The 27,831-nt window shown below is 38.6% G+C and overlaps 2 protein-coding genes across 7 annotated transcripts; both read left to right on the forward strand.

Moving 5' to 3' along the window:
• The first annotated feature begins 123 nt into the window (after nt 1-123).
• npat (nuclear protein, ataxia-telangiectasia locus) lies at nt 124-9,877 on the forward strand. Of its 4 annotated transcripts, XM_058634456.1 has the most exons (18): nt 124-378; nt 1,159-1,277; nt 1,376-1,436; nt 1,588-1,660; nt 1,780-1,820; nt 1,989-2,228; nt 2,563-2,638; nt 2,912-3,035; nt 3,564-3,655; nt 3,797-3,878; nt 4,016-4,112; nt 4,223-4,336; nt 4,688-5,146; nt 5,267-6,055; nt 6,511-6,611; nt 7,108-7,201; nt 7,342-8,681; nt 9,148-9,877. In XM_058634456.1, the coding sequence occupies exons 1-18, from the start codon at nt 342-344 to the stop codon at nt 9,226-9,228; spliced, it is 4,020 nt and encodes a 1,339-aa protein (XP_058490439.1). In that variant the 5' UTR covers nt 124-341; the 3' UTR covers nt 9,229-9,877. The 4 variants fall into 4 exon arrangements, with proteins under 4 accessions (XP_058490439.1, XP_058490436.1, XP_058490438.1 ...); XM_058634453.1 differs by having other exon boundaries at nt 4,688-6,055; XM_058634455.1 differs by having other exon boundaries at nt 2,912-3,014; nt 4,688-6,055.
• Nucleotides 9,878-10,829: 952 nt separating this feature from the next.
• vmp1 (vacuole membrane protein 1) lies at nt 10,830-26,608 on the forward strand. 3 transcript variants are annotated; one of them, XM_058634985.1, is made up of 12 exons: nt 10,830-11,037; nt 12,952-13,059; nt 13,371-13,519; nt 13,822-13,912; nt 14,575-14,685; nt 18,446-18,613; nt 19,102-19,233; nt 20,915-20,995; nt 21,166-21,282; nt 22,892-22,953; nt 24,556-24,655; nt 25,552-26,608. In XM_058634985.1, the coding sequence occupies exons 2-12, from the start codon at nt 12,991-12,993 to the stop codon at nt 25,693-25,695; spliced, it is 1,224 nt and encodes a 407-aa protein (XP_058490968.1). In that variant the 5' UTR covers nt 10,830-11,037; nt 12,952-12,990; the 3' UTR covers nt 25,696-26,608. The 3 variants fall into 3 exon arrangements, with proteins under 3 accessions (XP_058490968.1, XP_058490970.1, XP_058490969.1); XM_058634987.1 differs by having other exon boundaries at nt 10,832-11,037; nt 13,387-13,519; XM_058634986.1 differs by lacking the exon at nt 10,830-11,037 and having other exon boundaries at nt 12,872-13,059; nt 13,387-13,519.
• The last annotated feature ends 1,223 nt before the right edge of the window (nt 26,609-27,831 follow it).

Raw genomic sequence — 27,831 nt, forward strand, 5'->3', positions numbered from 1 at the left:
TGCTGTGAACGCGACTGAGCTTCTGTAAAAGTCTATTTGTGTCAATTACATTTCTAAATACGTAATTTGCAAACCTGTGAGACACAGTGGAGTTAGACGACTGTTTTGAACTACATTTCCCAAACGTCCACGTAGCAGATTGTCTTTATACTTCCGGGATGTAAGTGCTTGAGTTCCCCGCCTTTTGAGTAAGCAGCTGTATGACAGGACGTGCTTTTCTTACAAGTATTACTGACTATTTCTCTATTTTGAGGTCTTTCTGATGGATTTCTGAGGCATCTCGTCGTGAACATGTAGCTAACTATTCACTTAGAGGTTTTTAGTTCAACTAACCAGCCGTCATGTTGCTGCCTTCTGACGTCGCTCGGCTTGTTTTGGGTGAGTGTGGTCTGATAAAGCAGGAGCTGTAGCTCTGTGTTGCAAGTCTGCGGAATGGCAGTAATATTAAAAACAGCCACACTTGAAGTGTTGCCCGGTATTCCTATATAAGTCTATGCAATATCCAAATGTTGTGTTGTGCTTGAGAGTTTGTAAAAGATTTGAGAAATATAGTTTATTAACCTCATTATTTCGCTAGCGATGTTATTAATATAGTGTTGAAAGTTAAATCCTCACTTTGTGCTTCATTTAAGTTGAAATTGTATTTAAAACACCCTGGGGCTATATACTTTATATTTGTTGTTTGATTTACTATCCGTTTATTTATGATTTCAACTTGTTGATTTTATACGTATTTGTGATCGTTAGGTTTTTTTCCTGCTCGTATTTTATATTATACCGTTTTATCTAAACATATTGAAAAAATAATACAATTTAATATAGCAATGATTGTGTTAAATCTTGAGCAATTAGTTATACAATCAGTGCTTAGATCTATATAAAATTAGCTGGTATTATTGTAACCAACTGACAACCATGTTGGATTTATAGCCAGTCTCTATAGCCAAAAAACCCCCGACAATGTCTGGCTCATATTTAAATCTAGTATTGTGTTGAGGTTGTTGTTCACATCACATGCTGGCAATATCATTATAAACAATGTAATACAAATGCCAACAATGACAATAAACTGTAAACAGGCTGTTCTTAGCTTACACATTTTTTTATGGTAGCATCTGAGCATTGTTTTACTGTCTGTTGATAAATGTTCTTCTCCAGGATACCTCCAAGAAGAGGGACTCTCTGCTACAAGCCAAACTTTTATTCATGAGAGCCCCAACCTGAAGGAGTATGCTGACCATACCACAGAAGATGGGACTATTCCAGCATGTGTATTTGTAAGCAGTCCTTTTATAATCCCAAATCCTGTCACAAATTATATGTTGAATTCTGCATTTATAACTACATGTTTTATTTATTGTTTGTTGCCCAACAGTCTATCTTTGGGAAAGGCCTAACAACCATCTTAAATGACTATGTGGCAGCCAAAACAAAAGGTGAGATTACTAAATTATAGGCTTAATCAGCACTGTGTGGACTCTTTTTTTTATTTTTTATAAAGGATTTAATGTAACGGCATTCAGTTTTAATATATGTTGTTGTTAACACTTGTGGTTTTCTTTGGTAACGTATTGTATTTCTCAACAGAGTCTCACCCTGAGGTACCAGTGATGATGACCTCACTGTGGAAAAAGCTGGATTTAACACTCAACCAAATCAAGTAATTATTTACAAGATTCATGATCTTAAATAACCACATTGTCTTTTTGCAGTCGGATTTGAGTTGGATTTATAATATTTAATATTTATTCATTTTACTTCCTGAATATCATCCTTTAGGTCACTGCAGAATTCGCCAGCTATTTCAGCAAATCAGAGAAGTAAGTGCTTGAATATTCTTTTTCCAAGTTTTTTCATGGCCAAGTTTACAAAATTTAACAAAGAAAAGAAATTTGGACCAAACCTCCTGTTGATACCGAACTTAATTATTTAGATGTGAACAGAAATACAATATACACAAAATTATATCCACCTTTTGTCCCTTGCAGCACGTACTCGCATGGGATTAGCAAACATGGCTAGACAGCGGGTCCTGACAGTGGCATCAGCTGGTGGTGTCGTCTGCTCCTCGGTCTCTGAAACAATCTCCAGCATCAGCCCTACACATACCTCCTTCAGCACAATCAGCCACTCCACTCCTGTGAGCTACACTACGCCGCACTCCAGACTTGCCCTTGGCAGTGGCACGCACCAGCAGATCTCTGATGACCGAATACTAAATATGCCAAGTCAGTATGACAAAACACAATGTTCATATTTTATTGTGCTGCTTTTATTTTAGTCAAAGTGGTTGTTTTCAAGAAATGGAGTTTGTATATTTTGTTTTTATCTTTGTTTGTTTGATAGAATTTCCCTGTTGTGCAGACATGACATTGCTGATTTTATAATTTTCTTTTGGATAAAGGTCTGTTCTTTGTGTGTGTGTATATACATAGGTGTACATTCATACTGATGTTTGCAATGACTCAAAAGAGTTTGCTCGATCTATATTTTCGAGGAGTTTATGCCAAACAACAAAGGTAACAAAACATTTAAGTAATGCATGACATGTGTTCATTACAGAAGATTCACCAGTAAATATCGTGGTAGCAGAGCATCGACTAAATCCAGGTCCAATGTCTCCTGGTCGACGGAAATGGTAAGGTTGCCTTGACTTAAAAATGCTGCCATTTTCAGTACAAACTCAAAAAACACATTTAGTACAGTTAGTTTCCTTGAAGTCCTTGCATTTGTATTATACACTCATTGTTATACTGTCCTGGCTTGTGAGGACACTTGATAATAGAATGAAACCACTATAAATAATAAAAGCAAATCAGTATTTGTATGAATTGTAGGACTTCATTGTGACAATTTTGTCTTGCCTATGTTTTGTGCATTTTGGCTGCCAATGTTATAATCTCTCCTTCAGGGACACCCCCAGAAAGAGAAGTGGTGCTGTGAGTGGGTCCAGTAGCGTTGGCAGATCTGCAGCAGCTGTCAGTAGCCACACTGCAGAACCACAGCCTGAAGAGGTTATTGATGAAAATTTTCCTGTATGTAGAAGTCTTCACGTGTTGTTAGGTTTTCCTTAAATCAGTTATATTATTAGTCTATACATAACAACATGCAGTTTTGCACTGTATGAACTAGATATCACTTATTTCCTTTATCACTGTTCACTGAAAATTGGAATCGATAATCAGAATTAATAAGCAGAATTGGAATCAGAGGTGGTATTGGGGAAAAATTGACAGATCCAGCCATGATGGGGAGCAATGTTAATTTAAACTTAAACAATGTATTCAGTGTTAAGTTTTCTATGCTCTTGCTCCTGCTGAAGTTAGCATGGTGACTCTCTAGACCCTACCTGGCCAACCAGTGTCATACATTTGGATAGTAATTCTACTCTGCACAGAACAAGACACATTTTCACTCATGCAATGATCTGTGTATTTACTGCAGTGAGTTCAGGCTGAATTACCTGTATTATTTAATACTTTTCAAGCATGCTTATTCATTTTTTTACAGATCCATAAATCATACCTTTTTGTGACTTAGAAAAATATTTACTTTCTTCACAGCAACTTGTGATTCAAAATGCATGTGACAAGATATTGGGAGACAGGTCATTACAAGAGAAGCTTGCTGAAAACATCAACAAAATCCTCGCCAAGTAAGTGCTGAGTTTAAATTCTACATCACCCTTTTTGCATATCGATTAACTTTGTGTGATGGTTACTTCTTTTGTCAGCACCTGCAGTATGGTGTTGCATAGTTTTTACTATTTTCTCATCTGTTCCGTCTGTTGCAACAGTGAGCCAACACCCCAAACTTCAAAGCCCCCTTCAGCTACAGTGGAGCCAGATCAATCCATTGATGAAATCCTGGGATTACAGGTGCTTAAGAATTATAAATACCATTATCACAACTGAATAGTTTCTTTATAATGTTTTGCTCAACATTTCTCGTCATCAAATTTTCCATATGTCCTTGTGGTTTTATATTATTTCCTGACATATATTCTCGGACACAGGGGGAGATACACATGAGTGATGATGCCATCCATGACATTTTGGAGCAGACAGAATCTGACCCAGCTTTTCAGGCGCTCTTTGACCTCTTTGATTGCAGTAACTATGACCTATGCTTTTTATTGTTTGTTGTTCTGACTCAGTTCTCATTTGTTTGTTAAAGGCCAATTAAAAACACAGATTTTTATCATTTCATTTGTGACTTTCAGATAAAGCTAAATTCCCTCATGGAGAACCAGGTGATGGTGATGTAGGCAATAGTGCAGAAGAGAGTGAAGCTGCTGGATCTTCAACAGTTGGGCTACTTCAGAATAATAATCCAGGTATTGTTACTGTAGAGTTCTGTAGAGTCTCTCTAGTCATGACACATTTTGGAATTAAACTGTCATATTCCTTGAAAAACAGTTCAGTGTTGTGTAAAGTGGAATACTGACAGGTCACCAAATCTATTTAATAATTTTTATACACAAACATGTTTGTATGCAGTCAAACTATCATTCTTAAATCAGTCATACAGGGATCAAGAATGACAGCACAGCAGACATTTGGTCAGTTATACCACACATATATGAGTTTGTTGGTTTTATGTTTAAGATATATTTGACATAAAATATGTATTGTTTTTTGTAATTGTATTATGAAAAGGCCTGTGTGATCCTTCTGGTTGTTCTTAGACACTACACAAAGAGATTCTACAGCTTCTGAAACAACTGCAGCTACTATGAAGACGAGAGTTGGACAAGATCGTAAAACCAGGAGGTCTGCTGCTCCCACCTTGTTAAAGAAAACATTTCTTCCCTCAAGTGGCAGAGCATCGAGAATTGAAGGAAGCTCAGCCAGGTTGTTAGTGAGTCAAGGGGGGTACCGAGCTGTCCCATCTGCTGCAGTGAACTCGGACAGAAAAGAAGGAACCTCACTCTTCAATGACAGTGTTTCTGTAATACCAATGGATATTGATGAACCGTTGAATACACCCCCCCCTCCGTCAGACTTCATGGCCACTGCTGTGCCTGCCACAGAGGACAGCACATCCACCACAACTAGCCTCTGTGAATCAACCAAAGCACCCTCATCAGAAGCTTCTTCTGCACTTTATGCACCAGTAGTGACTTCAGCCTCTATAAACCATGACGGTAAACAAACATCTACAGCCCACTCAATGGCTCCAAGTAGTCAGTCCGCTTTGTTGTCTCTTGTACAAGTTGAACTGAACAATACCCCAAGACTGACTCCTGATTTGTCTGATATGCCAGTTTCAGCCAGTGAAGGAAACATTCAGCAGGTATCTGCTTACACAGCAACAGCCGAATCTGCCTCCTCCACATCTGCTTCTTCATGTGTCACAGTTACAGCTGTGCCCTCGTTGCCATCTGCTTCCACCACCTCACCATGTTCTCCAGCCTCTACAAATCTTACACCTGCCTCATTCATGCCCGGCTCACCCGCATCCTTCTTCTCCTGTGCCCCAGCTGCAGTACCACCTGCTCCTCCACCTACTGACCTCAGCACCGCAAGCAAAGCTGCAGCAGATTCCAGTAATGTGGTTTCTTTGAAGATCATTATCAGCGATAGCCAAGATGAAGACACTACAAATGACACGACTTTAAATCAAGCAGTATCCAGCATTTCAGGGGATAAGATACCAACCATTTACCTTTCCTCTCCAGCTAAGTCCCCTGGCATGCTGCCCTGCCCTGGCACTCCAAAGGCCAACTTGGACGAGGTGGCGCAGGCAGTAAGTGGCTTACAGAACTGTGAGGTATTTGCTAGTCCTCTCACCAGTAAGACTGGAGCATTGGTGGCATCTCCGTTAACAGGGACATCACAGGCCCAGCAAAGCTATATAATTCAACTTCCCCTGAGCACAACTAACCCTGCTATTCAAGGAGCCGCTGCCAGCTATTTTCTTGTGACTGAACCCCCATCTACAGAGACACAGACGAGACAAGTGCTACTGCCTGCTAGTGTCTCACCAGGAAGACCTTTGCCCACCAGTCAGTTTGGAGGGATCACACCAACGTGTTCACAAGGCTACTCCAGTGGTAAGAGAACATTTATTATAGAAGGGGGTATTTTGAATAAAATAAAATAAATCTTAGTAAGTATAAATCATAATGTAGAGGTACAACGATTAATTGATACCAAATTAAATTAATTGTCAACTATTTTGATAGTGTGTGTGTGTGTGTGTATATATATATAATGTACACACACACACACACAATTTTTTCATTAGAACAAGCTCTCTGAGTTTTCAGCTTCTTAAATGTAACTTTTCTGGTTTCTTTGGGAATCCCAAAACAAAATTTTTTTAATTTTGTGGACCAAACAAGTACTCGATTAAGAAGAAATGAATCAACAGATTAATCGATTATGAAAATAATCAAGAGTTGCACACCTATGTGCAGCTCATGAGACCACTTATGTCTTTTACCTGATGAGTTGTACTATTGTCTTTTTTTAGTGTTGATAAAAATAAACCTGTATTTATGTGCAGGATCAACACTCGTCTTACCGTCATCTGTTAAGCCTGTGATGCTTCCAGTTTCTGTAATGGGCCAGAATACACTGGGGAATGTCCAGATGGTGTCTAATCAGGTGACTAAACTTTTATCTACAGTTTATAAGTTGTGTGTCATTTTATTATTACCACATTCAGCAGAAAAATAGGAGGATTCCCTATCTCCTGATCATTCTTCTGACCTTCCACTTTCTACCACATTGACTAGTTCTGTGGTCCTTGGGAGAATATCTTAAGATGTAATGGGTAGATTTGAGTGATGTATACTACATATCACTCAAGAGATATTTTCTCCAACAGCAAGTAAAATGTCCAAACTAATGGCATAATTGTTTTTCTTATTTTCCACTCTCAGCTATTAACTTGAGAATTAAAAGTCTTAGTTGTGACATATACAGTATATTCATCCTTCCAAAATGATATGTGAGTTTTTCAATATATCCTTGACTCGAATGGATACATTTATTGTGTGGAACAAAGAACATTGTCACCTCAGGGGGGCCCCACTGGCTTTGCACATGTAGTAATTTCCAGAGTAATAACACATAACACTTGTCTTCTTTGTATATACAGCTTGTTGCCATACCAAACCCAGTGTCGGTACAACAGCCAGAAACTGCTAAACCCAAACAATCCACAGTGGCAATCAAACAGTCTAAAACTGCTGGTAAGTTGTAAACTTGGAGCTGTTATGCCTTGCATAATGTTCTTTAACTTTTAATTAACAAAAAGTAGTCCAAGTATTGTTCTGCTTGGCATTTTAATGTTGATGACTTGTTTCTATAATATTATTTCTCTAAATTTCAGGCACAGAGGAAAATCTACTATCAGCTGAAAACACAAGCCAGCAGGATGCAGCAAAGGGTTCGAGTCATAGGAGAATTTTATGTTTTGACTCTTCTGCAGATGTTCAACCACAAACACCAAAAACAACACAAACCACCACACCCTTAAATACAAATACATCTACATCAGTAACTGTCCAGCAGCCTGAGACAGATAACATAGGACCAGCCCCTCGAACAAAACCTGCTATCTTGGGTGGCAACAAGCCCAAGAGGAGGATAGAGATCATCAGATGCCCGGAAAATCCCCTGAGTGAAGGAGGGTTAGTGAAGGAGGCAGAGAAGTTTGTGACTGCACAGAAGCAGCATAAAGATCCTATTAAAAAGAACCCTCGCAAACAGCTTCATAACACCAACAACAAAGAGTCTCAAAGTACAAGTATCAGCATTGGCGATTCCTCAAAACCTGAGACTTCGAAAAAGTTAGAAATGAGAAGACGCTCAAAATCTGTTGACAGAAAACACAGTCTCGGTGATGATAAAACAAAAGCAAAGACTGCTGATAGTCATAGCTCTAAGTCATTGTGCTCAGATTCAATGCAAAAATCTGGGACTAAAAATGATAAGGAGGAGAGCAGCAGGGAAGAATCTGCAGAAAAGGCTCCAGCCAAAATTTGTGAGGGTCGCACAGAAAAGAAAACTCAGGAAGTGCCAAATGTTACAGCCAACAAGGAGAATGAAAATAAGGGTAGCACGCAACAGCATTCAACTCCTACGTCCTCAACATCGAGAGACTTAAGCCCTCCTGATATTTCTCAGTCTATATCTAATTCTCAGTCCAAGATGACAAAAGCCCCTTCAAAGACCAGCTCTCTGGTCAAACAGGCAGCTGAGATGCTGCAAGACATCCAGGGACTCAACTCTCCTTCCACACCAGTCAAGAGACCTGGAGTGGCCACTCCAGAACCGAGTCTGCCCAGGACCCCTGTTACTGGCAGCAACCAGGTGCAGTCCACTGACAATTTAAGGACTCCTTCCAGGCAGAAGAAGGGTAAAGATGGAGAGGAGACTCCCAAGCGTATCATCCTTCCCAACACCCCCGATGTCCCCACCTGCAGCCCTGCCAGTGAGGCTGGCAGTGAAAACAGCATAAACATGGCTGCTCACACACTCATGATTCTGTCACGTGCTGCCATAGCCAGGTCAGGCACGCCTCTGAAGGACAGTCTGCGTCAGGAGGGAGCAGGAGAAAAGTCGCCTACAAGCTCAAAGAACTCTAAGAAACGCAAACAGTCTTCTCCATCAGACAGCCAGCCTGCAAAGAAAGAGTCAAAACCATCTCCCAGCAGAAAGAAAGACCGCGTAAGTACATACAGCACATGCACATTTGTATATCAGTAGACGTTTGATTATTTAAATTTGCTGAGATGTCTTTTGCTTCAGCAGTATTCTGTTTTCAGATGCTCTAATTATTTTTCAAATATTTTTTTATGATGAATTGGTCGACATAATGATGCTCAACTAATTTTCTGTTAATCAACAAATGTATAACTTCACAAAAAAAAAATGTTTCAATTCCTAATGTTGGTAGGAATATACTTCAAGATATAACAGTATCCTCTCTCTCTTTCTCTCTCTCTCTCTCTCTCCCCCCCCCCCCCCCCCCCCCTTCTCTCACTGATGAAAGTTAAGTTTAGTTTTTCAACTTCGATGGCCTATACGAACGTGCTTGTGTTGAGCTTTGAAGGGCCTATTCTGCCTGTTTGTCTACTGTGTCCGCATTGACTTTTTGTAATGTAATAATGTAAGTTTTTCTTCAAACCTACAGGAGAGGAAGAGACTTGTCGATTGCTTTCCACATGATTTGGATGTGGATAAGTTCCTGTCTTCACTTCACTATGATGAGTGAAACCAGACATGCCAACAGGGAAGGACTACTCTATCACTACCTGCTTAGGTCACCACCCACCAACAGAACAAGCCATCTGATAAACCAGTTCCTGTGGTTCCTATTAGTAACCTCGCCCTAGAACTGGAACTTTGATTGAGCCAAATAGTTTTCCGTGTGGGTGATCTGTATAAAATATAGTTATATTCATCTCTTATAGGATAGCCATGGCACTTTGTAGAGCCAACTGTCCTCATGTTAATTTCTGTTTTAACTTTCATTGTTTACTGCAACAAAAACATAATACATTTGTTTTTGGACACATTGATGTAATGGGTGCTGATTGTCAAAAGTTGGTGATTTAAAGTATTTCCTTGGTCAATATTTGACCCTTGTTGAATCAATTCAGCTATGACTGACTTAAAGGATGCTGTTTATGTAAAAAAAATAATTGGGGAATATGTCTCTACCTTTAATTTTATTAAGACTATGAAGAAATGTACATGCTTGGAAAAGTTGGTTAAGTAATGTGAATATTTTACTTGTTACATACACAAGTGAATTTTTTTTTTTATGAGAATGAGAAACATCAGCTTGAATGAATGACTGCAACTGTTCAACTTTGGATACTCAGACTTTATTCAGTGTAACAATAAAAAACAGAAACGGTTTTGTGTGTCTCTTAGTGTTCCTTTGTGTACAAACATTGGTCCTGTTCCAGTGCATTTAAAAAATGGAACCAGTAACCAGGGTTACATGTAATGAGTGTGCTCTGCAAAATACTTTGATTGTTGGGAGGCTGATATGATGTATGAGGAATGTCACAGCAACTGAGATCGGAGTAATTTCTGTGCTCAGGCAATTGCCAAATTCTTTCTTCATATTAAGGTTAATAGTCTTGATCTTACTGTCCAGGGTGTACCCCACCTATAACCTATGTCAGCTGAGATTGGCGCAGTACCCCATGCGACCGTCCTGTGGAGAATAAAGCAGTAGGAAATGGATAGATGGATGATAGTCTTGATCTTTTTCCAAAACTTTTTCTACAGAGACCTACTGTACTTTTAAAATTGATAAACCATTGCAAAACAACTGATAATTCAAATCATGACTGGTGCACTATTGTGCGTTGTATAACATTTCTGACTATTTTAACTGCCATTTCTGTGATACCTAATATTACAATAGGATAAAGAGATTCTATACATGTTATTAAAAAACAATAAACGTTTTAAGAAAAGACTAAGAAATTATATAAATGTGCTCAGCAATCCCCAAAACTGTAATTTATCTGTGAGTTCAGTGTTGTCTAAAATATTATAATTGCATAGAGTATGTATGGTCTTCAGAATTTCAAAGGATTAAAGGATCCTTTGACCTATGAACTCAGGTGAGCAGCCTTTAGGACTTTAAGGATCAAAGTAATATTTCAACGGTTTAAGTCATTGGTTCTTTTAATTTTCATTAATTTTTTTTCAAAGTGTCACGATGTTCCCATTAATTAAGATATCACTTTGGTGTAACTAAGATTAAACTAAGTTGTGCTGCATTTTTACTGGCAAATGTGGTAACATCCGATTGGACCAACAAGCACAATTTACGGAAGTACGTCTTTGCAAGAGTTTCGCAATACAAGTCTCATGAAGCAAAATTTTACTGAAATTACGATGTACTCATCTGCTACTGTGTTTTGCGTTAATGCTTAGTTAGTTATAAATGTATAGATACAAAACTTGTGAAAAATCTGCGTTTGTACACATTTCCGCTTGACTAAAGTTTTACTTTGATACGTCCAGTCATTTTTTTCCGGGTGAGGAGGACAGGAAAGAGGTACGGCTGTCATTTAATGTTCTACAAATATCGCTGTTTTTCTTCTCTGTATAGTTATTTTTTCTCGTTATTAATAGGTCACAGCGGCAGAAAACTGGTTTATATACGTATCTGAACGTAAGGCTACTGCGTATTGATTTTTTGATGGCATCTATACTTGTAGGTATAGTTCTCTAGCTTTGCCGCTAGCGTATATGCTAACCGGCTAGCATGTGGATGATGTGCTTGCAGTTAGCATCATATACTGTCACATTAAGAACACGCTCGACGACGGTTATTTCAGTTATCTAAGCAGATTATTATCGTGAGACAAGCGGTTATTATTTACGCTTCCACTTCACTGCTCGATGTGATAACTTCCCTGTGAATTCAACCATGTCATTTGAATGTCAGTCGTCCGGTGCTGTCTTCTGGTTCCCCTGCGCGAGTACGCGTCATGTGCTCAATAACACTTCAGGAAACATCTTGTGAAATACCTTAACATTTGTATTGCCACGTATTACGTGTTGACCTACGTGTTGATGTGAAACATCAATGTCACAGTTGTAACAGAATCTCAACACAGTCTACCAAATAATAATCCCTCCTGAACAATAGGAAGATCAGAGTACTAGTGGTAATTAATACTGCAGTCTTCTGAACGCACGGATAATGTCATTCCATTGGTGTCTTACTAGAAATGCGTATTTGTTTTTGTGAGGAAAATATAGCATTCTTACATAAATCACCATAATTACTAGGCAGCCATTGTCTTATCACTGCAAGTTGCTGGTCTAAACTTTTTGATTGCTCCTCCTTGTGAAGCGTTTTGTAACAATGTACAATGATGCTTAATAATAACAAAAACTTTTGTATGGCCTTAAAGAGAAACCACTAATAATGTGTTTTGTCAGAGTATAACAAATGAAGACCACACCCTGAAAGCTTTGCGTAAATAAAACAATTTTTGTTGCTGAAAGTATACTTCCTGTTGCCTACAAAGAATATGAAAAAAGCCTGTTGTGTGCTATCCCTGCAAACATACTTTTGGCCACTTCCATAACAGATCAAAGGAAGCTGAGGGCAGCATCTGGCTGGCTGGAAGCGTGATGCTTGGCTAGAATAATGAGAGTGAATACAATAGGGCATTAACAAATCTAAACTAAATGTTACATGGGTGCCGACTCATCATGACTGACTAATATGGAATGAATTGCTAGTAAATAGAAATATAGTCAAGGTAACCAGTTAGCTGTTACAGGTCAAAGCCAGGGGAACTTTTTGTTTTGAAAGAAGTAGATATCAAAGCGAAAATGAAAGAGAGTTAAGAATAAAGAGTTAATGCAACTTTGCAGATAACTTCACAAGTAGAACTTAATGGATGCAAACTACTGTAGATCACCTAACCCAAAACAGACTTGACAGTTGCTTACATGCTTCAAACTTGTGTTATTTCACAGACTAAGGCCAAGTTTCTACATAGCTAGGTGAGTGACAGACTTGACATGATGGACAATTCCATGACGGACAATTCGGTGAAGATATAGCATTGCATGATTGAATCCAGCTTGAAGCAAAATTGCTTTTTTTCCATGTATTTTGTCAGAAGTGGCTGTGATGCAGTGCTCACTTATTAAATATGATTGAGGTGTGACTTGTGAATGTGTGTGGTATCTGCTGACTGAGGCATTTAGTACACGACGACTGCATGTGAATAACAGGTTGTGTGCACCCGCAAGGTAACAAAGTGTTGACGCAAAGTTAATGCTAACGCACAGATAGTGTCCTGCTAATGAGCCGCTGATAAGGACTTTGTGACCGAGTGAGTGTCACAGTGTCTGTCATTTTCTGTCACACAGTGGGAAGTAAAACAACAGAACAGAGGACACAGTTGAACTAAATTGTCTCTGTCTTCATCTGTCTCCATCATTCCAGACTGCCTGACCTGCTACATACTGATTGACATGGCAGCGAATGGAGCGAGCTGTGAACCGTCTCAGAAACGTGCAGCAGCTAAAGACAAACAGAATGGCAAGTCCACAGGTTAGTCTGGTTAAACTTCACTTCAATTTAACATGTTATGTACAGCAGAGAAGTAAATACTCGTAAATACGCCTGTAAAAGCTCAGGTTGTGTAGTATCTGATGACACAAAGTGATAGCTGCCACCAGATGACTCAAACAAGTTAGCTGATTGACTTTTGGCCTACTTTCAGTTTTCGAAAGCTGCAGGTAACATAGTCCACACAATTTTACAGCCACATTCTTGTTGATGGGATTTGTATCATGCATGTAGTTGTACCAATTCCACAAGATGCAGTGACTGACGTAGCTGAAGGTGCCTCACTATGTCAGGGTGTTTGTGTTCCAGACTCGTCACTAAGAGAGAGGAGGCAGAAAGATAAAGAGGAGCGTTTGTCTCTGCTCTTATGGAGGAGGCCGGTCACCACACTACATTACTTCCTCTTGGAGACCCTCATCAAGCTAAAGGAGTGGACGTTAAAGTAAGCCTTAAAACTGGTTTCTCTTGTCTGCTCTGTTGCCCTACTCTACACTATGAGGTTGTGATCTCACTGAGACAATAATAACGCCATTAATAGGTCTGTGCTCTCAGAAGCTGGAATTGTACAGACATTGTAGAATTATCAACGTCATTTACATTTATGGGGATATAAATAATAATCAAGCCTAGTAGGCCTTCGGATACATTCAACAGAGATAGTACAACATATCTTTTTCCATCCATTGTTTTACATATGCACTTGTTACACTACAAACATTTTTGTTCTTCTGTCTTTCTGTTCAGGCTTTGGCAGCGAAGAGGCATAGTGTGTTTTTTTTTGGTGTTATGCTCCCTTTTCTCCATTTTGTACTCCATGGAGGGAGCACATCAAGAAGTAAGGCTTTTGCTATTTGTTTTTTAAGTGATGTTAATAATCAACAGTATTTCTTCATTGCTGTCTGTTTAAAGGTTAATGATAAGTCTTCCTCTGTCCACCTAAAAACCTGTGTTGAGTGATGATGAGATCTGCGTTGTTGTCAAGTAACCTTGATCACACAGTTGTTTGACTGGTTACTAATTCCTGAGCAGTATCACAGTTCAGTTAAAGGAGAACAAGGTTTAATTTAAAATGAACTTGTGCCAAGGTTACTCATGTTATAATACTGAGCTGCCACAAGTGATCAATGATAAGAGGTAAAAGATAACATTTAAATATATACTGTATACTGCTGCTGCAAATTGTATTGTAATTGTTTTTTTTTATTTATTGACTTTTCTCTGGATATAAATAGTTGATCTATATGTTTTTCTTTGTCACTAGATTATTAAAATGAAATGAAAATGAAGGGACAATGAAACTGCTGGAATAAACACAAGGCTTGTCTTTTTACAAACCTAGAACTCTTAGCATTGGACCCATTTTTTCTGTGATGTCATTGCACTAATTTTCCTCTTCATAAGCTAATTAAAAAAAGAGATTACTATTCTATTATTGTTATTTATTCACTATTCCCTGTGTAACATCTGCTTTATTTACTCCACTTTCTTTCACTGAAGTATGTTCAGCACCTGGAGAATAAGCTCCTATGGTGTGCCTACTGGGTAGGTCTTGGGATCCTGTCCTCAGTAGGCCTTGGGACTGGCTTACACACCTTCCTGCTCTATCTGGTAAGAAACCACCAATGTATGGAAATGTATACACACAAAAGCAGATGACTCATTTGTGTTAGTATTAGTGATGTAGTACTCAAGACCCCTCTTGACTGGTTTAAAGTTTGCTTTCTTAACCCCAAGTAATTCATTCGCATCACAAAATCTTAAAGAAAAACACAGAGCAAACACTGCACAACTAAGTGAGAGAGCTAGTATAAATGGATTAATGCACCACCTGAAATTAACCCGAAAAACTGTTATGTGCAAGTTTCCATACTTGATTATATCACAATGTTATGCAGTTTTGAATAATGTCTTCTAGCTGTGAAGGTTTAAAAGTGGTTAACTTATACAATTTTAAGTGTCCATAATATCGTGGAGCACTTTAAATCAGGTGTAATCAAATTACCATGCCAGGATCTTAAAACTGACCTGTGTTTATAGCATTTTCTGCCAAGTTTATATGTGTCTGTTCCTCTAGTTGCCAGTGGATGGCGTCATACTCATACAAAGCCTTTTCAAGCTTATCTCATTTTTGTCACATCTGTCCAAAGCTAACCAGGAGATAAGTGTAATTTTCTCTTGACAGTCAGTCACAGTATGAGTATGAGTGAGTCACCAAAATATGTGTCATTTGTGCTGGTTGTGGTGAAGTTATTAAAAATGACACGAGGAAGCTCTCCACAATAGTCTACTTTAAGCTGATGATGTGGCTTTGGTTCTGTAGGTCTTGCACAGATGTGGTAATGCTGAGTCAGTTTTTTTTTTCCATGATAATGAAACAATGGGAAAAGATGTCACTGTGACCTTCCTCTTTGTAGAGCAGATGTGTAATCCCTCTAACAATACTCTACTGCTCTCCATTTGCTGGAGTAGTTTTGTGGTTCTTTATGTTCTGTGCCCAGCAATACTTGAATACAGTAGTAGTGGTGGTGGATAAAAATAACATGTTACAACTCTGGCAAGATGTGACTCCATTCCCCCCATCTCCCTGAGAGTGGACATTGTTCTATACTTTATTTATACATCAGTGAAAACTATTTGCATTACTATACTGAACTGGAGGCACATCACAAATTATAATTTTGCTCATCTTGTCATTTGGGTAGAATACACTCACTATAAACTATAAACTGAAATGAGATACAATCACTAAGCGGCAAGTATCAAATCCAGTCAGTGTTATTTATATAAGTTAGAGACCTTACATTAATATTGATATAAAGAGAAACACAACAGTTCACACAATGAGCAAGTACTTGACATCAGTGAAAAGAAAATATCTAGGCAAGAATAACTATTTCTTTTTCTTTCACAAGAAGATATATTCACCAATGATCATGTTTTCAGATTTTATACTGGTTATTAAAATAATATAACAATATATAAGAATGGTCGCTCATTATATTTGTGAGCCTGTGTTTTTGAAGAGGACACGGAGGCAAACCCACTTAAGAATTTTACACTTCCTGTCTCTCACCCATATCACGGTGGCAAGTTCCTTATCAAGAAATCCCTGTAGATGGAACTTGGATATTAATTGAGGATTTTGTCTTTGTGAAGCAGTATACCTCTTTGGTGAGAATGGTGATGGCCGCACCACACAAAGCATCTCGAGATTTATATGACCATCTCTTTTCAGATTTTCCACAGAAAGGTGGTGAAAGACATCTTTACGTTGCTGGCCAAATTATGTCAGACCCTCTTTTCACGAGATGAAGAAAAAATTCCTGTTCCCATGTTGCTCAGAAGTTAGTTTATGTTCACAGTGCAGCAGTACTTGTTACTCAGTGTTTATGTCAGCTAAGGATAGGAAACTCCCCGTGTCAGTGTTAAAGTAAAAACCACATGTAGAACCAGCAGAGATGCTCTGTGTATCTACCTCAAGCCTAAAGCATTAATAGCTTACCCCTCAGAGAGGATGAGATCATGGTGCTCATGGGAAAGGGGATTCACTCACCAAGATGATGATGTGATTCATCGTAATGTTCTGGAGGTCACTGCAGTGCTTCATAAAAGTTGAATTATAGTCTTAATATTGTGGTCAAAATAAAAAGGCCTGTTGATTATTTTTTACTTCTAAATGTTTCAATTAGCCATCAACAACATCAAATATTAAAGTTATTTCTCTTGTAATGTTGGTTGAGTCAGTCATCAGTTGGTCAGTCCTTCCCTCTGTCTGTCCCTCTGAAAAACACCTCATATGATTTTTCTATGATCCTAAGTCAGTTCCTCTTTCTTTATATTGATAAAGTTTTGTGTCCTCATCAGGGCAAAATTTAACCTCAAGCAGCAAACTGCGCATTCTAGACAAATTTTATTGAGTGCCGCAAAATTTGCTGAAATCATAGACGGTCCCCTGGGATTAACCACACCCAAGAAACCTCAGTTTTGCACCACCCAGGGTCACCATTTCATACCACGCTGCCGTGAAATTTGCTTAACTCATTCATGCTTCTAAAGGGATAGACTTTAATTACCCTGTGGTCTTTCCTGTTGTGTCACTTTCCCAGCGATCTTAATTTATACCATACCATAGACCCATTTTTCGGAGCAGAAACATATCACTGTTTTGCTTGTTCTACCTGGCAGTTTCATATTATTGTTATGATGTCTGAAACGTCATAACAATAATAAAAGGTCCAGAGGCTTTTTTCTGAGTAGTTTTGTTCATAAATTAACTTTGGAAAATGGTAAATGTGATACTACTCGACCAAGAAAGGGGGTTTATTCACCCTTTATGTGAGTAGTTCTGCTCTGGCCGAGCAAACAAAGAGGTTTAAAACAAGGCCACTGTGTCACCTGTCAGATGAGTGTTGGAGAATTTGGATACAAACTCTTAGTCACTGCTTCTTCTTTTTTTCTTGTTAACACTGGCTTGTTGTGTCCTGAAAAAAATGTTCTTTAAGAAAGTCCTGTTTAGTTTGAAAGAGACTGTGTTGTGTAAATTAAGAAGCCTCCATTGTGCTCTTACTCAGTGTCGGGTGGCGGTGTCTGTTGAGGAGCTTTTGCAGTCAACACACACTAATCGTGAGCTGTCCATCTACTGTCAGTGTTGTCTGCATCACGTTAAAGAGGCATAATGGGATAGCTGTGTTGTAGTTACAGGTGTTGAGGCCAGATGGCTCAGCTTAACCAGACGCCGTCTTCATGATAAATGATGACATACCTACCTGACAAAGAGACTGTGTGACTCAGCTCCTGTTGGTCTGTGTGTGACCTATGGACAGATAATGCTGTTAGTGCTAATGTGCTTTTTATGAACCTGCTTTTACTGAGATAAAGAGAGAAGTCATCCAACTACGACATTTGCCATATTTACAATTACATGAATGCACATGTCCAGGCCTGGATATTGAACTTTGATACTTTGGTATTGGCTTAGGACTGGGTGTCCAACTTAAATCCTGACCTTTTTTGGTATCAACTGAGCATCAAACCTCCTTCCCCAAAGAAGAAGAAGAAGATAGATTTAACAAGTGATTAAATTAATTAAGATGGGTAGAGAAGATCTAAAGTGGATGGAATACATGTGAGAGCTTTGTCTTTGAACACAAAAAGGCAACTGGGTCAAAATATGTAAAGTCATTTTTCAGATAAAAAAAATCCGAAATCCAGATATTGATATCAATACCGTATTGAACATTTTTAATCAATATCCAACCCTCGTGCCATGACAGACATTGGACAAAAAAGTTGTCTTTGGCTTGCATGTGACTCTGTGATTGATCTGTTCATGAAAGCATCCTGTCCATCTTCTCGTCCTCCATACCAGGGTCCTCACATAGCATCAGTAACCTTGGCTGCTTATGAGTGTGGCTCCATAGACTTCCCTGAGCCTCCGTACCCAGACCAGATTGTTTGTCCCCAAGATGAAGCAATGGATAGCGGCATCTCTCTGTTCTCAATCATGTCAAAGGTCCGACTGGAGGCCTGCATGTGGGTGAGTAGAATGTAAAGAATGTTTGTCAGTGCCAGGCGCAGGCGGGGTCATGACCAATGATATCTGGGAACTCATTTACCTTTTCATCATGCTTCAGTGTCTGTCATACACAACAGAATGCATCATTTCATTTAAGAAACACATTTCTATGAGTGTATACGGTGGAAGAAACAAAATCAGTTTTAATGGTTTCTTTGTTGTATGGAGCAAAGAATATTCACATTTAAGAAGTTGAAAAATCAAAGTGCTTGTTTAAATTATTAAGAAACTTAAACCAATGAATCAATTATCTAAGTAGTTGTGAACTGTGTGATACAAGACCTGGTAATTCACCTCTGCTAGCATCACATCATGAATGCTGTAGCAGGTGTTTACATCTTCACATGTTGACTTTCTTGTGAGATGAAAAAAAAAATAGGTGTCTACGTGTTGAAAATAAATAAGGAAAATGTCAGCATGTAACATTTTGACTTTGGGTTTGGGTTTAGGGTGCAGGCACTGCCATCGGAGAGCTGCCTCCATATTTCATGGCCAGAGCAGCTCGTCAGTCAGGAGCCGATCCAGATGACGAAGACTACGAGGAGTTTGAGGAGATGCTTGAGCAGGCTGAAGGTGCACAGGTCAGTGTTACACACTCAACTATATCTATAATGAGAGCCACTGACTCTGCCTTTTCCTATGTTAAGTCTTTTTTAGCAAGCCATTCTCACAGCCACTGACATATATTGAAGGACAATCGCCCACCTTAGATGCATCCAAGTTGATTTTCAAAGAACACAAACATAAGAAGCAAAATAAGAATCCAATGTATTTACTAGGAAGCACATAATACAACACAATTGACCGAAATGCTGTACATTTAAAACACACACACAACAAACAGCTGTCATTTTTAAATACAAACAGAAACAAAATTGCCAAAATTTGACATAATTTTTGTGCAAGGCAGCCCAGCCCCAGTCTGCTTGTTCCCTTTAAAAACTGAATATTGTAATATCTGTCCATTGGATGAGTTCCAGATTAGTTGTCCACCCACTCAATATGATATGGCCTCAGTTGATTTTCATAATTCATAAACAACTGACCATGGAACCACTGCCCAGTGATTGGTCCTCAAGTGCCATGTGACTTCAATGAAGCCACTCCTCCTTTACACTTCCAGTAAATTTGCCTGTTGGTGCGTGAGTCACCCTCAGCACTGCTCCCCTTTTAATCATCCCGCAGGCTTTGCTCCTGCTGCCTTCCTCCCTCCTCCCCTTCTCTCTATTCACGGGCCTCTAATTTGAATGATAGACAATTCTGTCAGGAACTGGGTTCACATGACTGGAGGCTGCTGAGATCAAATGCTGAGTCAGCAAAGTTGTGTACATTGCCTCCATCACCCGTTCTCTCTTTGTTGCGTCTCAGCTGAACTGATTAAGGAGAAACATGCAACAATCACGTGCCTCTGACAATGGGAAATTTTATTTAAGCATTGGTCATGGGTTTTCAAATCAACCAGACGAGTCAGAAGCAGAGGATTTAATGAATGTATCTAGGTGATTCATTACATGTTAAAACAGAAGTATAACAGAAACATTTATGAAATGAAAATTAAATATTTTTTTAATGTAACATACTGCCTTGGTAATGATTGACTATTTCTATGTGGATACAAACATACATATTTTTAAATTCTGAATTAAAACAAATATACCAGAGATATTGACATAGCTAAAATATGATATGGTTAAACAATGAAAACAAATGTTTAGTGTTGGGCTCAAGACTAAACTGAAATTTTAAGTTGCTCTCAAAATTGCCGATGTACCACTTTTTAAACCTCTTTTTACCTCTTAATCTGCCCCCTGCATTGGCTGTAATTTCCCCCCATGTAACCACAGACATTTCAACTCCACAGGGTTGGAGATGGGATCAAAAGATCCTCCGCACTTCTGTACCACACACTTTATATTTGTAATGTCACCAAGCCAAAAAAAATCCTTTGAGTGCTCTGAAATTTTACCACAATACTCTCATCAAAGCTCTTGTTCCTTGTAATAACCGTTTGGTTAAAATGCATCTGAATCACTACAAGGTTATTCTAAGAAATAGAAAAGGGTGATTATGTGTTCAGTTAAGTGTGTATCTACATTTTGAGAGGCAGTGTAACATTTGTGAAAGCTGTGGGTTGTGAAAGTGACACGGCATATACTTGGCTGTTTAAAAAAACAATAAGGAAGACAAGTAATCATACAAAGTCATGTTGTTTTTATGCTGTCTGGTAACAATATTGTTTTTAATAACTTTTACATTTTACAGGATTTTGTCACAAGAGCAAAGCTTGGTGTCCAGCATATGGTACAGAAAGTGGGATTCTTTGGGATTCTGGCATGTGCTTCAGTAAGTTAAAAATCCACATGGATTTGTTTTAAATTTTCCTGCAGCTCAATTTTATATTTAATATTTCTGACAGTACACTTTACTTAGCATTTGTATTACTAACCCCACAATTACAATTGATATTGTAGTCCTGTCATTATCACCTTAAATCATCTCTCTGTTTGTTTCAGATCCCCAATCCTCTCTTTGACCTGGCTGGAATAACCTGCGGCCATTTCCTGGTTCCCTTCTGGACCTTTTTTGGAGCAACTCTGATCGGGAAAGCCATTATCAAGATGCACATACAGGTTAGCAGTTCAAATGAAGTGTTTATTATATGTTTATTATCCTTTTATTTATTTATTTATTTGTGTATTTATTGTATTTATTTAACCAGGAAAATCCCATTGATATTAAGTAGGGTAGGCAGCAGCAAATACGGAACACTCAACAGTTACACATTTTCACAGTTAAAACACTAGCAGAAAACAAATAAAAATAATCCAGATTAAATTTACAAGCACATTATGAAAAACAAGTGCATGTTGTGGAGTCATCCTCTAGAACTCAGTGTGGATTTTCAAGCATTCAATGAAATTAACTCAGTTAGTTTCCTTCTCGTGTCTTTTTCTGTTTAAAAGTGCAATTACAAAGTGAGCGGAAAAACAAAATCTTCAAATTCCCTGTATGATCACTCATACTTGGCCAATAAAGGTGATTCTGATTATCTGGCAGTTAGAGACTCAAAACAAGCAAAAAAGAAAAGGGCAACAAATGGCACTACTTTTTTAACATTAACCACATAATACACTCACTCCATCTTGGCTTTGAAGGTCTTTTCTTTAATGTTATTGCGTCGCTGTCTGCAATGTAATAATGCATGTGAGAAAAATGTCCGCTCTTAACAAGAAGTGGTATGCAGTGCTGACTCACTCATTTTGAACAATCCCACAACCTCAAAACGTGTGGAAGAGATGAAAACTGCTGCTTAGATCATGTCTTAGTGGCTGTGAGAAACTCCTAATTGTCTACTTCTGGTTAACTTTTAGACTTTGCTCTGTTCCTTCGGGGATTCCTTATTCTGCTTTGAGTTTTGCGATGCATGCATCCAGACGCTATAAACTGGCTCCAGATGAAAAGAGGGAAGTCTTTAGTAAGAGTTAGATTTTTTTAGATCCATTAGATCAAAAAACTTGTCACTTATGGAGTGTATTGTTGAGTCTGCTACACCAGTGACTAATATAAACCGAGACGAAAAGACACCGTCTGTCTGTCGGTGAGTCGCCAATTATCTTAACAAACTGAAACCTATCCATCTCTTGTTGGTACCAACCAGTGATCTCACTGAGACCTTTCAGATAAAGATGTCGGGCTGCAGGGGTTGTGGAGGATGTAGAGTGGACATGAGAAAGTAGATTTGAGACAAGGAAATTGAGCAGACGGCAGGAGGTGGTTGGGGCGGGGGGTTTCTTTTTTGTACCTTAAACCCCATTGAACACCACGTGTCATATCCTGTCTGATTTTGTCCAGGGGGCCATGTGTCATGGCTTTTAAAGCTGATCAGTGTCAGGAACGCAGGAGAATATTGTGGTCAAACCACCCCCCACCTCCCCCGGCCCCCGCCGTGGTGCTTTGCAAACCACACAAAGCCCCTCACAGCCTAAAATTTAGCTTTGTGCCAGGTCTGAGTTTAGTAATTAGTGTGTCTGTAGACGGTGGCAGATGTCGACTCAATTTTCCACAGCTGTGCGGCTAAAATTAAGAATCAAAATATGTCTACAGCTCAGCATATATTAACGTGTCCTTCATGTGTTTCTTAAAGATGGGCTGTGGTCACTTCTTTGTTCAGATGTCCTTGTTTTAGATACCTCTGCATATGTGCTTTGTTTTGAATTTCCATCTCTCTTCTTCCCACAGAAACTCTTTGTTATCATCACCTTCAGCAAGCACATAGTGGAGCAAATGGTGTCACTGATTGGGTAAGTGTCTCATTGTCCTTCCTCTGGTTTTGTGGTCAGCAATGCATTTGTAAACATTTTCAGATGCATCTGGACGACTGATTGGATATCCTGAGTGAATAAACGCTTTCATCACAGGGGTGTGCGTGCATGCATTTACACAAACGCACTGTAATGCAATCCATGTCTGCAGCATTGGTGGTCAGGCATGTGAGGTCCCATCCCAACATGTCGATCTGACTCAGAGAGTTCAGCTTTGGCTGAGACAAATTCCCCAGTGAAGTGGGAAACACAATCATAGACATAAAAAAATACTTTCTGTGACAGATGTCACATTAAGCTTATTTATAGCTGCCGGGCTTTAATTAAAGACGATGTTCATGGAAAATTAGCTACTCAGAGTTGAAATATGCTAAATATTGATTGACAATACAGAAAGACTGTTTTACTTACCTTCACATAAGCTGCTTTGTTATTTTCTTATTAATCTATTGGCTGTGAAACAATAAGGCACATGTAAAGTCCAGCTAGTAACTTCATCCATATTTATTTAGATTTGAATCTTTTTCCTTCTGATTTTTTAGGAGTAGGATTCAGGGTTCCTCCCCATTAATTTCAGATGACCCACTGTGACTCAATATGATGTGTGCAAATGTGTGCTGATACAGGATGTTTTTATGGCAACAGCAGTGTGTTTGTATTCCGGTGTACTCGCATGTTAAATGGGAGAGATAACAGGAATGAGTCACTCAGAACTAGTTATGTTTATTTAAAATGAGCAATTAGCCAGTCCCATTTTGGCGGGGTTTTTTTACTGAGTCTAGTCAAGTCTAAACATTTTAATGTTCTCATTAAAATGGAGAGAGTTAAATTAATGTAGCAGTACAGTATATATATATATATATATATATATATATATATATATATATATATATATATGTATACTTGTGTGTATCTTGCCATGGTAATGATACATTTATTGTCATGTAAAGTGTCCCGAAACCTTTCTGTCTATATAGCAAAACCAAAGCATCAGTGCCTCTGAATGATATAAATTAATAAAAAGGTAATCCATTGTGATTGGACCCCTGGTGAGATAATCCTCACTGCCTAATAAGGACATGAGCACACCCTGATTAGATGTCTTTCCACCCAGAAGGCAGCAATGGTGGTAAAGGTGATGACATCATGACGACTCACTTCCCGTTCAAAGGGGCTGACACAGGCTCCTATAGAGAGCTGAGCAGTATAAAAGGAGGGTTGAGGAGTTTGTGTTTCATTCCTCTCCGCTGCCTGCTCCTGCTCACAGGAACAAGTGGAGGAGCTGGAAGAGCCAACATAAGGCCCACATGTAGGATGTTGCTTCAGCAGCTCTTGCAAGGATGCTGGTTGACTGGTGGATGAGTGAAGATTCCTGGTAGTGTTGAGGGAAAGATGTGATAGAATGCTCTACGAGGCTTCTCAAGGGAATAATTCTTAGTGTTAGGCTACAGTTTTTGTGCTCCATGTCGTCAGAAAGGTGTTTGAAGGGTAAGTGACTTACTGTTCTTCCTCTCTCTCTCTCTCTCTTACTCTGTTTCCTTTGCCATTCTGTGTGGACGTTATGTGGGGCTGTGGTACCAGCTCTGTGCCTAAAGTGGGACCAGCGCTCCAGAAGCCCTTCAGCCAGTACCTGGAAGCCCAGCGGAACAAGCTGCACCATGCTGGAGGAAGTGTACCAGCGGTAAGTACAATACCTGACATTTCTTTCAGATGACAGCCAAAATTAGCTGCTTTATTCATACTTTCATTTACTAAGTGTCTTTTTGTTAAACTCAAGTCTTTTAAATACACACTGTAAACTGCATGAGCCCAAGGGCCTTAACATTTCAATGTTTACTAAAGGCTAAACAGCATTACAAGAAAGAGTTTGGTGAGTTTTTTTAAGTTTAGCTCCACAACTTGTGAGGATGTGATGTGAACATTTGAAACTTTATGTTGGATGAAGACTTTAGTAATACTACATTTTCTTTATCAGTATTACACTACCATCACATCAACAAATGGAAAAAAACAAATGTATCTGAAGGTCAATCCAGTTATGTATTATGCAATATCAAGCTCTTATCTTATTCCCTTATTTTGTTTGGCTGCTTAAAAATGCACTGCAACGTTTCAATACCCAAAACTCTTTCAACAATAGGCCTGTTGATTGGCAAAAATCTTGTGGTATACATATCCCTATTTTTGCCTCCAAAATAGTGTATTTTAAGAAAATCTTTCATAGTAAAAAACACAATGTTAAATACATAAATAATTAAGTTTTCTTTGTCTAGAGGAGTGAAAGGCGGGGGAGAGTCAGATGGCTAAATGCTTGGTGCTAACTAGTGGTTGGAGGTTTAAATACATTAAAAAAAAGCCACATATTATGAAAGATATTGTGATATTATAGTGTATATTATAGTTTTTTGTTATAGTTTTCTTACACGCCATATTCAACAATGTTCACATTTTAAGGTCATACCTGAATCTGTTTGCTTGTGTTACTGTACTATTCCTTTGTTCTTTTATTGTTGGTAACTGATATTTTTTCCTCTTTTCTTTACTTTTTCTTCTTTCTTTTTTTTTTTTTTTTATCAGGATGAGAACTGGTTGGCGTGGGTGTTTGAGAAGGTGGTGCTGGTCATGGTCTGCTACTTTGTCATCTCCATTGTCAACTCCATGGCTCAGAGCTATGGCAAGCGGCTGCAGCAGCAGAGGCACACCGAGGAGAAAACCAAGTGATGACGAGACAAAAGTACTACAAAACATCCAAGTGACTGTGTTTCTCCTGCTGCTGCCAAGAGCCTTCCTCTCACTCGGCCACAGCCACTCGCAATTGAACAACAAACCTCACCCTCTCATCCATTCTGAAAGAGGCTGAATGCTAAAAGAAAAAAAAAAAAAGAAAGGCCAGACTCTTTGTTTGGTTTTGAGGATGTGTGCTACTGTTTACCGTTTGTCCCTCTTCAGGTTTTGTAGTTCTTAACTTCATCTCACTCTCTGTGTAGTGCGATCGGATTTACTGTTGATCTTAATATATGTTACGTTAAATTAACCCTTTCATTGACCTCAGAAGTAAAGCAGAGGTTTGGTGGTGGCTGCTGTGTGCGGGCAGTGCCCATCCATCAGATGCTATGCCTTATGCAAGACGGGAAGGTTTGACTTCCTCTGAATATTGTTCTTGACTTATAGACTTGATTGTTATTTAATTTTGTAACATTTATGTATGGATGCATCATGATGTGTTTGTACAGTGTGCTGCCTAGATAACTGCAATGGATGGTCTCTGTTTTCAGGGTTTAATTTTCCTCGTGTTTGTCGTTCAGTTTTACAGCTAAGACCAACTTATCGTCTTTTCTTTCTGGAAGTGTTGTTTCGAAATGGGGGGAAAAAAAGCAATATCGATTTAGAACAGATGGGTTCTGATTATGGTTTGCACACTGTGTACATATATTACTATCTTTTTGACAGTATGTGCAGATGTATTTCTATTCCAGTGCTGAGTGGGGACATGAGTTAACTTAAACCAAAACACAAAAGGTGATATCATTTGTAAAGTGACATTGTACTCTGAGCAAACTAGTCTCATTTCTATTCTGTACATTTAGGTCGAACCTTGGATCAGATCATATATATATAAAACCTGTAAATCATGGCACTTGTTTCCAAGTCTCAGTCTTTCATTCTTTGGATGCTTTTGTAGGACAATAATGCTTACAGATTCATCGTTAAAAGCCCTTTGTCATCATTGTGATGTTAAATAACTTCTAACCATCATGACCGAGCTCATGCATCATTCTCTCTTTGACGTAGCCATGTTTAAGGTAAGTGAACGGCTTCTCATAACGTTTACATTTCACTATTTTTGGATTACAGTTATTCCTACATGTTTTGAATTGTTCAACGTTCACAGGTTTGTGCTGTTTTGGACTTTTCTATTTGACGCATGAATTCTTCTTGTGTTAGAGGGAATTCCCATCTGAAACATCTCATAACAGCTCCAGCGTGTGGATAACACAATTATCAACCATATATCCAAGCGTGTGCACACTTCCTACCCGTCAGCTAGCTTATCAGACTGGTGTTGGCTGTTATATTGTCATGGCAACAGTGGTCTGTAGGCTGGCTGAAGTTGTGGGTCTACGGCATTTGATTTGTGCTGCTCTGCTCATGTCAATTGTAAAATGAACAATAAAGTTATGGAAAGAATGTTGATGTCACTGTTACTTTTCTTTGTGCATATCTGGGGGGATCACTGTTACATTTTTTAAAAATACAACCGTTGATTTAACCACAAAGTCCATTTAGTAACTGGAGTTTTAGATCAAGTGACAATCATTAGCAGATGGAGTCACCTTTGATAGAAGCTTAATTTTCTGAGACTTAAAATAACAGCTTTAACAGCTTTTTCATTACTTATGTAGGGCTGTATATACTAGTTACCATTTATAGGCTAACATAAAATTGCAGTCTTAAATAGTTGCAAGATAATTTCCTGTGTGCAAAAATGATTGAAGGATTGAAGAGTGCTTTTGCTTTTGGTTTTTTGACATTAAACAAGTTGAAGTTTAATTTTTGAATTATTAGGGTTCGAGCACAAGGTGCGTATAGAAACTGAAGGAGTTATGTAAATCCATTTTTTGAAAACCTCATACCCCAAAACTTATGGATTTTTGTGACGGCATCAATCCTGGTGTTAATTCACGTGTGTAAGTCGTTCACTAAAGATTCATTCTTGGCTTAGGAAACAGTCATTTCCAAACCTCAAATTATATAATGATGTAATTGAACAAACTTTTCATTGATGAGGCTCTAAACACGGCGTTGGCCTCAGTCACTGGTGCCTCAGCAGATGTCAAAGTGAAGGAATCAGCTTAG

The sequence above is a fragment of the Solea solea genome, chromosome 7, assembly GCF_958295425.1.
Source record: "Solea solea chromosome 7, fSolSol10.1, whole genome shotgun sequence".
NCBI classification, from domain to species: Eukaryota; Metazoa; Chordata; class Actinopteri; order Pleuronectiformes; family Soleidae; genus Solea; species Solea solea.